The 14,424-nt window shown below is 29.7% G+C and overlaps 1 protein-coding gene across 1 annotated transcript in view; it reads right to left on the bottom strand.

Annotated features, from left to right (window-relative positions):
- Positions 1-6,491: 6,491 nt before the first annotated feature.
- The window catches only part of LOC143917725 (whirlin-like), a 65,313-nt gene continuing 57,380 nt past the window's right edge, over positions 6,492-14,424 (bottom strand). Inside the window, exons 17-19 of the mRNA XM_077439306.1 lie at positions 13,572-13,652; positions 9,096-9,359; positions 6,492-7,790 (exon numbers count right to left, since the gene is read on the bottom strand). Coding sequence (XP_077295432.1) covers positions 7,569-7,790; positions 9,096-9,359; positions 13,572-13,652 — 567 coding nt within the window. The 3' untranslated portion in view covers positions 6,492-7,568. The remainder of the gene's footprint in view (positions 7,791-9,095; positions 9,360-13,571; positions 13,653-14,424) is intronic.

The following is a 14,424-nucleotide window of genomic DNA, read 5'->3' on the forward strand; positions in this document are numbered from 1 at the left end:
CGATCGACAAGCGCCAGACAGACTGAACCACAGATTAACTAGATGGCTGCTTTAAACGCAATTCTCGACTTCACGAATAATAGATTGCACATCAGATGACGAGTAACCTTTCGATGTGCACAGATGCAATTATTAAAATGGTAATTATTAAAATTGAGTTGGATCTTTCTGGCGAGTTTTTAATAATTTAATAAGGAAAAATTCGGAACTAAAGTATCAGAAGCACAGAACGTATACAGGGTAGGTATGTCGGGACTTTGGGTAGATTTCACTTAGTGTAAGTGCGAGCAGTGCGCACGCATAAGGTACACGTGTCGTTAATCTGTGGTTCAGTCTGTCTGGCGCTTGTCGATCGTTTGCACCGCATCGGAATAGTATTAGCCAAATTATTAAACATGTCTAAATAACTCGTTGGATCCTGGATTTTTCATGTGGTTTGGTGAATTGGGATTTTGCTTTTTTATTTTATATCAAATTACTTTTATTTTCATTTATTAATTAAATTGTTGGCAGACCATTCTACCGCCGACCCACGGACCGGCAATTGAGTAGCACTGCGTTATAGTACTACATTTACTATTAATTGATAGCAATTACAATACTATACATACATCACAAATATATTTGAGGAATTCAAATGAAAAATAGATAGTGTCAAAAATTAAACAATTTTATTATTAATAATCTTACATCAAATAATTACAATTGTTTTTTTATTCATTTTTTAATCACAATAAAACGTGATATAAGAAATTAATTATAATAATAAAGTGTAGAATTTAAGTTTTTTAAATGATTTCTAATGAAATTTTCAATCCAATAATGACGAACGAGTTAAATTTATATGTACATAACCAATATACATATATAACAACTTAACCACTAATAATCAAAATTTATATACATACACACACACACACGTTTTTATTCTTTTTATGTACATTTATAATGTTCGCACACATGTGAGCTATATTCGAATCAAGGTTCATTGCGCAGAGACCTCTGTTTGTTATTAACAAAACTGGATATCACTGGACTGTAAATACTGTAATCCAATTTTAGAGATATTTGTTAAAAGAAAAACAATTCGCAATGATAATTAACAGATAAAATTATTTAATATGTATTGTATATTTCTCATCATTCATGGATCACATTTAAGTTATCAGTCTTCTCCCCAGAACTTTTTGGTGAACGCATCATTCAACTGATTTTAATAACCACTTATCTAATATTTCGTATCCAAAAACTTCCTCTCTTAAATGACATTATCTTAGGTTTTAAAGATGAACCCCAATCCATCCTCTTACAAGTTAATTCTTTAATAAACCTATTCGATTTCTGATTGGCCTAATTTCCATCATGTTATACACATATAACTTCCAATTTGGAAAATGATTCTAGAGAGGACTCTATTTATTATTCAATTTTAGTAACAAAATTTATTGTCTACCAAACATTGTCGTAATTGTTTATGTGGTTGTTTTGATGTCATTTTTTGGATGTGAGACTTTTTTTTTTTTTTTGTAGTATTGAAGTGTTATAATTTATTATTAAATGAGATAAAAATGAACCTGAAAACATTTTGACAAAATGATTATAACAAGCTCATTTCTATTACATACTGAAAAGTTTCTTTTGATTTTGTACAAAGTCTACATATGTATTCATATAATTAACCTGTATTATTTTGAAACATTTAGTGAGCTACATTATCCATATTACAATGATTGTGCTAAAGTCCTTCCCGGCTAAGTTATTTTAGTTTATTTTTTCAATCCTTTAATTTATATACAATTATTGAACAAAAATATACATAGTACATTTTCAAGTTTTGTTTGTTTGCTTTTACTTTTTTGAAAATCCATGCTTTGATTAAATTCTATGAAAGTATTAACTGGATTAAGAAATCGTTTCATGTTTTTATTTTCCGAAAAAGCTATCATTCAATATTCATGATTTCCATTAACAACTGATATTACCATAAAATAGATAACAACAGTACAGTGATCTCATGTCATCGACAATCTGACGTTCTCATTTTTATAATCTCAATCGAACTATGAAAGCAACATTTACCTTTTCTAATTACACTGATACACATAAATGTAGTACTTTTTAATTTTACATTTTTGAGACAGTCAATAGGTTACATATTTTTTATCTAAACACATATTTCAATCTCTAACGAAAGCATCGATTTTTTTTTGGAAACCACTTATTTTTACGCATATATCATATGACACTGATTTAATTTTAACAAAGAGATCTTTTGAAAATCAAACTTTACAACTCTATAACGTACTATATTTTTAACACTTAAAACGGGTTAAGCATTTAATCACAAATGTGTAAGACGTGTTTGATTGATTATCACGTTAAATTAGAGCAAACTTTATTATTATTTTTTTAATAATAATAATTTCTTAAAACACAAAAGCTCTTCGAACCCTTTATTTTAATTTTCAGTCGATTGAAACGTGACCTGTTTACCACACTAAGGCAAATTCATTCTCATAAGCAGTCCACATGTGCATTTCACTTGTAGCCAATGTCTTTAGTTTGATTTTATGGACTTTAAATAAATCTTTGATTATCCATTAAATCGGCGAAATGAATAACTAATAATCATAATACAGAAATTCAATGGCAATAGCATTGGAATATTTATTACATGTAATGCTTTCAACTGCACTAAAAAATTAATTCAACGATTATAATATTAGGTTATTTTATGTTAGAATTATAAATTATAATAATGTAACAGTATTTTAAATTTAATTTTGTCACTTCTTTCACGTCGAAAAAAATTTAAATTAAGTCAACTTTTATTTCTTACTAAACTTCTATTTATTAAGATGTAGTGAAATTGAAATTACATACAAATATATATGTATATGTATGTTTATAGAAATTTTGAGGCAAACTGCGAATAATATTAAAAACATATAAATATATAATATTATTGATTAACCTGAACACTGTTGTCATTTCGACAAGTAATAAAATATTTATTTCCTACGGCTAAAACAATCAATAAAATTCACTAAAATGGATTAGCATCATTAAAAATTTATGCACTGTTCTGCAAAGACTACACAAAAGCGCCTGAAGATGAGGCGTAAGGCATATTAACAGATATGTTTTATTTTTTTAACATCATTACTTTATTATTTTGTTTACATACGACGGAGATTATATATCAATTGCAACTTTTGTAAAACATTTGGAGAAAGAAATTCTAACTAGACATGTGTACTGAGGAGACAACAAGAGCGAGCTTTTGAAATTGTGCGTAAAAATCTTATTGCTTTTTTATTCAAATTTGTTTAATCTGCTTTTGCAGCATGACAAATATTTGGAATCTACTGAAATAGAGCACAATATATTTGCATATTTATTGATAGAACAGAATATGCTATTTTCATTCATTTAATATACTGTTTATGTACTATAAGTAAATCCAAATGCCAAAGAATGTTCAATAAGTGTAGAATAACTTAAAATATATAACACGTTTGTATGTATTATTGTACACATATTGACTAATTGACTCTGAAGGAATAAATGTGAACAATCAATGGTGACAATTTATGTTGCGTAGAAAAAAATGGTGTGCATTCGATGCATGACGATGATATCGACATTACAAATTAATTTTAAAAGATTACATTACATGGTTTATCTCTTTGTCAACATCCATTATATGTATTGTCTTTCAATCTCTTACCGTCTTTCACGTGACGTTTGTCTACTCTGATCTGAGGTATTAATTACTTCATAAAATATTAATTGTAAATGAATTATTTTTTTCTTAAGCATTATACGACGATTTGTCAAGTGTTTGTGCCTAAAATCTTTAACCTTAGCAAATAACAAGAGTTAGATTCACAAAATCTGTCATTGATGACTTGAATGTATGTCTGAAAGACGATTAGTGTAAATCTTTAGCACTTGGCACAGTTAAAACGTCATAGGAATAATATTGCAGGATATTTGTTCTTATTTTCTTCCTTCTATATGTAATAATAGTATATAACCTTAATTAATTTCAAGATTGACAGTAAGAACATATATTATGGAAGCACACTGTGACATTATTTTATTTATTTATCATATGGACTCTGTTTTTGAAGATCTTAAAATCAAAAATTAAAATAGAATACAATTATAAATTTGAATCGTCACTAAATTGTTGGCTATTATTATCAATTTTTTTTAGTAGTTTATACCTATGTGCCATAAATTATATTATACATATATTCAAAGATATATATGTAATACAATATCAAGGACATTACAAAGATTTCTATTTTGCCTAATACTGAAAGTGTTTAAAAGAATGGGAAATATTTAAAATGTAGATTAATAAAACCACTTAATAAGCCAAAATAATTTGTATTCATTTTAAAACTTTTATATTTCTATTTATCTATCAATATATATATAGGTATAATATCAATGAAATAATGAGTGTATATATTACATTTTTAATATCTTGCAAAAAGACAACATTTAATTTATATTTATAACATTTAAAAAATTTTCGTAGTCGTTATATAATATATATTATATATATATATGTATATAAACATGTGATTTGTCCAAATTGCATATAACCGAAGCAAATAAAAAAATAAAATAAAAAAAAAACAGTTTTTTCATACTATTTATACATTTATTTAATATCGGTAGTATTTTTAATAATTTATATTAATATTTTATTGCCGCTTTACTTTGAAATGATTGCTTCGATTTAAAATCAATAGACTAATAATTGTCACCGAAATATATTGTAGGACATATTTCTTGATTAAGAATACCCTGTTTTTTCCTACAACGTTGAGTAAGGGAAAAATCATTAATCATTGTGTGGAAAAAATAGTTTCATAGTGAAGTCATCTAATACATTCGATAATCTAAAAGTATCATTAATGATTTTCATTTATTTTTTTTATCAATCAAAGTGTCATAAAATTATTCAAGTTTGTACAGTTAAATATGTTTACCCGAATTGCCAAAAATTATATATGTAGTTAAATACATTATCGCACTCAGAAATACCAATAGCTACAAATAGACAAACAAAAAACACAATCAAAGTAATCTCACATACATTTTGCAGATTAAAAATTAGCACCGGTTGCAAACTATTGACATATATGTATAATATTGTATTATATGCGTACACGAGTAGCATAATGTTTTGGCACTAGACTGTTCGTTTTTTTTTAATAGCTACAATTTAGTGACATGCGTTCAAAAAATTAAAAATAAATCGTTATTATACTATACATATTTACATCATAATATTATCTAAATTCTATATAACCATAAATTCAAATAACAATTATATTGCATTTGAAAATAATAATAATAAAAAAAAAATCAACGTTTATATATATACATTAAGCGTTTGTATTGCAAATGTTTTACATATTTTAACGAAAGCACTTCAAAAAACCTATTTGAACAATTTTTTTTTCATTTATCATATAATTTAAAAGATTGCATTAATTATTATTTTTGCACATGAATAAAATAATTACATACATGTAATGACATCTAGAAATAAAAAACATTCAGTTTTGTAATATACATGTAATGTACATTTTTTTTTTAAGTGGACATAATAATCCCTCTCCGCCAAAATTTCCTAATAACTCACCGCAAATTATTATTATATATAGCAAAGATAGTTTTTTTGCTTATAATAATAAAATTAATATATCGCTAAGCAAACGGCAAGCTTCAATAGGTACGATGAATGCCAGACAAACTGTATTATTCCAATATTGATGCAGTTCAATGTTTTAAAAATCGCTTTAAAATATAATTTAATCGCATAAAATGACATTTTATGTATTTATATGGTATTATAATATGTATATATATATAGTAAAGAATCTTGAAAAGGCAGAATCTACATTCAAAAGTTGTATAAATTATGTAATACACTTACCTACAACAAATACATACTTAATACGTACATATATAAAGTTCTCAAAAGAAATTACTTGTACTGTAAGTTCAAGATTGTATTTAAAGATGAAATTATATTATAAAGCGATTAAACATTTTTCAAGTGGTGTTTAATTATATGATTTATTTAAATTTGAAAGTTTTTCTGCATTTTTTTGTTATTTAATTGTGAGCACTCATCGACGTTGTAAATTTTGTACTAAATTAGAATTTGAAGCGAGTTTGCTTAGAGAATAATTTACATCACTTATGAAGTTAGTTGACGCTGAAACTGCACATTCCTCTACTCAATGTTCTACGATGACGCGCATGATCTTTCAATGATAAAGTTTCATTTTAATGTTTCTATTATAAAACAATATTTATTCAATCCAAGCTTTGCAAAACGTATTTACTTCTACAATTGATTTTTTCCTTCTAAGAAGAAATTCTCGATTTAGCTTCTCTTAAACTAAAAAAATTAAAATATATTAGTTCAGATTATTACACGTTGTGTGTGTTTTTTTGTTATGTGTGAAATATGTGTGTGTAGTTTGAATACTACGTAAAGTTACTTTTTAATTAATTTTAAAAGATTTATCTTCGAAAGTGTACGTACATGAAAAAATAGACTTTTTTCGTTTTTTTATATGATATTAAAAGGTGAATTTATGCACAGATGATATTAAAATTTCTGGAAGTGTTTCGCATAATTCTCTACTCTAATTTATCTACAGTGTTTTATTTTCATTTTAAAAAAGTTTTTCATTATAAATCTTACTGAATCGTAAAAGACAATTTGTTTTAGTTTATTTTTATCAAAGTGACGAACAAAAATACAATTTATTTTGTATACAAAGTTTTTAAAATAGTTACAGATTTTTTTAAATAACCTTAGACATCATCACAATAGATTTTACTTTCTCAAGAGAAAGCTCCCTTCTCTTCCCAATTTAGAATAAAAATATTGTTTTAGTTTCCACACATATAGCCAAGCTTACTTATTCCCAATTTACATCCACAATTTTTAAATAATATTAACCATTTTATGTATATCAAGCATAACTCAACTTTACAAAATTTAAGTATGATTCAAATTCAAAAATAAAAATGCCAAAAATCCACAATATAGATCGACTTATTAATGATTTTTACATTATACAAACTTAACAGCCAAAAATAAAAAAAAATACTTCATCTATTGTTACTACGTACATATAGTAAAAAAAGTTTTTTTGGCCAAATTATTAAATAGCAACTGTAACCATAGTAATACTTACATCATTGCAAAGTATTATACATAAAAATAACGAATTACAATCGGTGTATTATTCTCTCTTTAAAAATTCACTTATATATGTGGATCATAGTTAATGGTAAGCTTGACGATGTGCGTGGGGAAACGTTGTTATGTAGAAATCGAGCAGGACGATGCTGCAGCGCCACCGAAGTTGTTAAATATGCTTCCCACACATTTTAAAAGAGCATGTGACATCTCACATTACTCTGTGTGGAACTTATTCCGTGATGCGGGCGGTGAGGTCGACTCCCTGGCGAGCCGGGTCCGTCAGTTCGCCGGGGTCGGTGGCGGGGAGGGAAAGTAGATGTTAGGCCTCTAAAAATATGAGAGCAGTTGGCTTTGGCTCTAGGTTTGATTTCTTTGCTTCCACAACCAGAAACTCAATGTCCTGACGGTCACGCTTGGCAAACGATTCGGCGATCAATCTCGCGACTGCCTGGTGAGGCAGCCCGTCCACGCGTCGACCATCCACTTCTAATATCAACTGTCCTACTTCTAAACCACCCGCATCGTGAGCTGCACCGTTCTCCTGAAATTGGAATTTGTTTTCATTATTAAAAAGCTTTTAAAATATAAAATAATTCAATTTAATCTTAACTATACATGTATAAATAATTTAATGAAGCAAAATTAAGCTGATCTATCCCACATGAGTAATATTTATACCATTTAAATTTCGTAAATCAAAATTATAAAGCTGTATATAAATGGACAACAATGAAATTAAATAATCATATATTAGATCTTGTTTACAGAAATTCATAGTATTAAAATATTGACTTTGTTCAAATAATGATTCAGAATTAGTAAAATTTTCTTAGGTTTCTACATATTTATAAGCGCTTAGATTAAGTTAAGTTATTATATGTATTCTAATACAATTTATATGTATTCAAAATTAAGATTAATTTATCCATACACTATATGTATGTTCCCACTTTGTGTATCTTTAAATACTGTTGCGTAGGGGTGGGTTCAGGATCCAAATGAAAGGCCAAAGTCGCTTCACAGCATTTATTCAACGATTCAGGAGGTCCACACGTAACCACCACTCACTCCAAAATAAGCTGATCTACCGTGTGTACCTCATTATAAAATAAGTTGCACACCACAGCTTCCCAGATCCATTTATGTATCTATTGTCTAGGCACGTAAAGGTCTATCGTGGTGAGTCTATTGTTCTGTGAGAACATCAGCGTATCCTTTATTCGGGCACTTATTGACTCCCGTTAGCCTAACCCGGGATCTCTATCGTTTACCCATGAATGCACAGACAGTGAATACTATCTCTCTCTCATATTCCCACGTTACAATACCATTAAAATGACATAAGATAATAAATATCTCGATTCATACGTATTTTATACAGTTTATGGTATTAAGTTACTTGCTTTCATGACAAATTTAGAAATGCATTTTAATGTCTTTTATCTTTTTTCAAAACAGCATATTCAATTTCAAGCATAGCTGCTTCGTTATTATGCAATACTTTCAATCTGTCATATAATGAGATGTTCCGACAAAGGTCTTTTCTCTAATAGTTTTCTATTACCTTCTGGAGAAGATATAAGGAAAATAATGGTAAGAAAATTAATAAGTTTAATGAAAATTCTTTCAATTTTATAGGGCATCAACTTGTATATGTTCGTATCTCAATTTAGGAAATTTAAAATTTTTAACAAAACGCGGTCAATATGAATTTTGTAAAATACAAATATTCGCAATGGCTATCAAAATAACCAAACATTCGAATGCATCCATTCGGATTTCACAAAGTTTTACAAGCACACACTATTAACCAAGCTGTAAAAAATTATTATTTAATAATACTCACGTGAATGTTAATAATTCTGGGCAGAGGATGCTTAGTATTGGCACCTCCTTCTATGGCTATGCCCAGAATGGGCTTAGTCTTTTTGACTGTGATGTGCAAGTTCCCATGATGATCGGGTATAACACGTGCCGGATGCATCTCCGGAGCACCCAGCGGCAACCGTTGCATAGACTGATGTCTACGCATCGTTCCGGCCCCTTCTCCGAGTAACGCACCACCCTCTTCCTTCATGTCGAAACTCCTCGAAAGCTTGTGAGCCAACTCCTGGACGAAATTCAAATTTAGAAATTCAATTCAAATCGTTCAGACAGTTCTGCGAAAGTGTCTAATTAGTGCATCTGTGAATACTTTGTTTCGTTGCGAAAATACACAATGAAAAGTGTGCTCCGATATTAGAGCTCAAAAACATTTAATATAAAAAAACTCTAACATCGTACATGCTGAAACCATTTACATACTTAAAAATTATATATCTTTTAAGTTAGAAAAGAAAAACAATAAAACAGCCAATAGTGAATGTATCATGCTATGATTTGACAAATTGAATAAAGTTTTGTAAGTTTTTATTTCTTTATTTATGTGGATTTATCATTTTTATCACAACAGTTTCTTCAGCTTAATTTTAAAACCAACTTTAAGTTAATTTCTCAATTTATATTGATTTTTAATATAAAATATGAAAAAGCAATTTATTTACAAAACTACAAAACTAATGAAAATCTATCTATTGATATACGTAATGTATTTTTTCATATAAAATATCTACTGATCTATTATTTAATTTCTAATATCTAACTACCCTCATCGAACGAGATTCAAATCAATAAAGTGAACTTTAAAAATAATTATGTTAAATAAATAAATTACAAAAATACACATCAATGCATCATCGATTATTGCATGCGTTACAATGCAATTTTATAATTACGTGTGCTGGGAAAAAATCAAAGTGCAACAAGTGTATTTTAGTAAATCATCTCGCTACAAATGTGTATGAGTGTGGGTATATAAGTATAATAACAATAAAAATAATGCATATTTTAAAAAAGCACGCTTTGGTACACCTTTATAAAATTTAATTACATTTTTTTAATGAAATAGGAATGATTTTTTTAGTATATGTATTTTTTCAGAATGCTTTACATTCCAGTCTCTTGCCAAAAACGTGAAAGCTGCCATTAAAAAGTTTTTTAAAAAAAAATGCCAGAGATGTCCTAACCTTTCAGCTCCGCAATTGTACTGGCATATGCATATACATATATTAATAAATACAAGTGTCTAATTCCAATTTATTCTGTAATGTAAAACGTAATTTTTCAATATGCTACTTTTTTTAATCATTTTTATTTCGTATTTTTAATAAACACAATTCTTTAACAAAATGGTTTTTGAAATTAGATTCCAATTGGTCTTAGATATTCGAAAAATATTAATTTAAATTTACTTCTAAGAAATCACTGGAAATGTTTCAACAAATAATAAAGCGAATTTGAAAGGCTTGAACTACATATCTTGCTCTAAGTTTAATTTTATTGAAATGAATTGCCCGGTAGGCTTACATATGTATATAAATAATATGAATATTTAAATTGGCTTTCTTATTTATTTTTATTTCTTACAGAAAATAGGCTCAAAAATACCCATTTTACATTTGACAGTTATAGTTTTAAACGTGTAACGCAATCGTTAGACTTTTTTGTTGAATATGATAAAAGTAAAATATTGGCCACATTGTATTGTTTAGTATGTATGGAAAGCGGTCGACCCTCGGTGTACATTTTATATATTATCTGTTTCTAGTTTTGTTTTATTTTTTCTCACAATAGACAGAGAAAGTTAAATCTTCGCACTGAAAGAAAGTCTCTCATTAAGCGCACAGATCCGTACAAAATGGAATATTGTTCTGCGGCACCGTTCCCACGCTCGCTTACGAAAGGTCTTAAACGACGTGATAGCTGTCTCAAAACAATCGAAAGTGAGTTTTGCGGACGCGTGAAATTATCCTATTTTTTTGGGTTATTGTTTATTATTTTCATCCAAGAATGAGCAAGGAGCGTTCGCTCGTTTTGCACGCGATTCAAGTGCAAGGTCGATGCATCTCAATGCACAAAAAAACTATGCATAACTTATTTCACGCGACAGTCGAGTGTAGAGAATTTACTACACTTTCTGTAAAACCTGATGCAATTTATTTTCAATCGGTTGTACTGTTTGCTACGCACCGCAAGAACTGGCCAATAAAGCTCAAAATGGCGGCGGATATTAAGCAATCGATGATTAAACACATCAAAGAATTGATCTATAGTGATATTTGCACCACAGAACCGGTGCAGGATTAATAAGAAGAGGCTAGTAAAAAGCGTAAACATCAAACAAGTGTATGTAAGTTGTGCTATACCTAAGCGAGATTCGTACAAAAGAAATGAACAAAACAATACTGTGAAGTTGTGACACACTGTCTTTGATAGCTATCGTATATGTACCAGAGATCATGATCATGCTTATGAAGTAATGAAAATTAGAGGAACATTATCGCAAGAAAATAGAACGATCGTTCTAAATGTCTTGACTCAATAATAATAATAAAAATAAAAATAAAACAAAATTAAGTTATCTACATTGAACCGCTAGAGCGCGCTTTCGTACCCATGCAACTATAGCGCCGTCTGGTGGCGTTTTTCTGTGACAATTTTACTCATTGGTATTTACATCGGTGAAAAAGTATTACTACTAAGTAGATTCATATACTCTAATCTGCTAATGGGTTCTATCATTTTATTGGAATGAACATCAATTATCATATTAAAATACTATACTATAAAAATTAGATTGCTAACTACATGAGTCATTTGTGAACTTTATAACATTCGTTTTGATGAAGCTTTTAAACATTAAAATATTGCATTGATGAAGCAAACATTGTTCATATTACAGGAAATGTATTAAATACGGTAAATGCGAGTACAAATTTCCCATCAAAATGAAAAGGGAAATCGTTCAGGTCATGGTAATCAAAATGGCGTCTTTTAAACTTCTCTATCTCTAATACTACATCGTTCGAAATCTATCCTAAATACATTTTAAACCGAATTAAAATCATCAACCGTTTGTCAAGTGCTTCATTATATACATACGCTGATATGTAAGTATACGATCTGGTTCCACTTTTACTGATCATTAATATTTCCTCATTCTTTGATTATGTTTTATATTACTATTGTTTTAAAAAATTAATTTTAAAATAAATAAATATTATAGACAATCAAATCAATACGCCATTACATATCAATGACCAATGACACAGGCTGTATCATTGGTCACTGAAAGTAGAACCAGACCACTTCATCGCCGCACCTTTTTCAAATATATTCAAAAACCAACGAAAAATATAATTGTTTAATTTTCATTAGTTATAAAAACTATTTGTAGATGTCGTTTTAAAGAAACCGTTTCATTTATGTGACCACGGGCGGGTGCGTGGCGATTGCGACCTAGCTAAAGTGCCCACCGGTGGGCGCACGGCGATGAAGTTATTGAGCGTGAAAACTGCACTAACATACAACTTTCTGCGTAAGTGTAATTTGACCAGCTGATAATTTAAGTTCGATTTATAATGTGTTTTCTAAAGTGAGAACTATACATATATACTTGTCCGGTGCGGTGCAAGCGCTCGACAATCACCAGACAGACTGAGCGACAGATAAACTGGATGGCAGCTTTAAACGCAATTCTCGTCTTCTCGAATGATAGATTGCACATCAGATGCCGAGTAACCTTTCGATGTGCACAGATGCAAATATTAAAATTGAGTTGGATCTTTCTGGCGAGTTTAATAAGGCAAGATTCGGAACTTATCGAATCTTGCCTTATTAAACTCGCCAGAAAGATCCAACTCAATTTTAATATTTGCATCTGTGCACATCGAAAGGTTACTCGGCATCTGATGTGCAATCTATCATTCGAGAAGACGAGAATTGCGTTTAAAGCTGCTATTCAGTTTATCTGTCGTTCAGTCTGTCTGGTGATTGTCGAGCGCTTGCACCAAACCCGTACTTGTCAGACTGATAAAAAAAGGATGACTAAAATTTTTGTTTATTAAGTTTGAGTAAAATTGCACGGCATGAACGCGACGTAAGCATCGACGAAAGTGCGCAACCATCGGCACACGAACTAAACAATAATAATAAATAACTGTTGGAAGCCCAATGAATAATAATAATAGTTAAAAAATCAAAATTTAAAAACATATTAAATGAAACGTTAATAATAAAATCAAATAAAAAACGTTCAACTATTCGGCGTGCATTTAGTATAAGAAATATATATATAGAGAGATATAATAAAAGTGCGATTAATCGATGGTGTTGTTTTTTTTTTTTTTTTTAGTAATATTTTTTTAATTATTGTTGTTGGTTGTTTATTTATCTGTTAATAGTTGCAGTGAGGGTAGAAGCACCATCACCATAGGGGACTTACGAGAGGCCTTCCCCAGTACCACGACTTGACTTTCTGCGTCCAGCCACCGAGTGACGACCGCAGCCCCTCGAGGTAGCCGCACTGAAACCACACCATCCCGCCGCGACATTTAGACTTGGGTCACCACGCGATCACCGCATCGCACACCATCATCATCATCATCATCCAGTCTCACTCATCCATGGTCAAAAAATTCCACCTTGACAAACTTTCCACGGATGGTCGGAGTGGAACGTTGGAGCAAATCATCTCTGAATCTCGGCGAGGGTGAGCCGTATTAAGAGGTTCACCACTTTCCCGCTCCACTGGTTCCCATACAAATTCGATAAGCGATGGTGATATCTGTGTGGGGAGCAGCTGAGCGGTGAATCTCTTATAAACATAGAAAAAATGTACTTCTATCAACTGAGTCAGTACTTCTACAACGTACATACTAGTATAATATATATTTACTAAGCCAAAAAAATAAGTGAGAAGAAGTTTTAATTTGTCGACTTTGAAAATATATTGAACTTTTGCATTGTTTTTGTTCAATTTTTGTTGGCTATTAATATATATTAATGCCATTAATAAATTAGCTCCAAATTACGGTAAATTAATATATTACTATAAATGACTAGTAAACAGGAGCACCGTCTAGGTCAGAAATAAATTACTTTAAAATCCAAATGACGAACAACTTTATAAATAATAATGTCATTGGTTGACTGGCTTATTTTTTTAGTTTATTGTTTTATTTGGTTATAAATTATTCATAATTTTGAGCATTTTGGGTCAATACCATAATTGGAAAAGTTTGTCAAGGTGGAAAATAAAATAAAAATAAAAATCACTTGTGTCTTTCGTCCAATCC

Source organism: Arctopsyche grandis, chromosome 10 (genome assembly GCF_051622035.1).
Source record: "Arctopsyche grandis isolate Sample6627 chromosome 10, ASM5162203v2, whole genome shotgun sequence".
Lineage (NCBI taxonomy): Eukaryota > Metazoa > Arthropoda > Insecta > Trichoptera > Hydropsychidae > Arctopsyche > Arctopsyche grandis.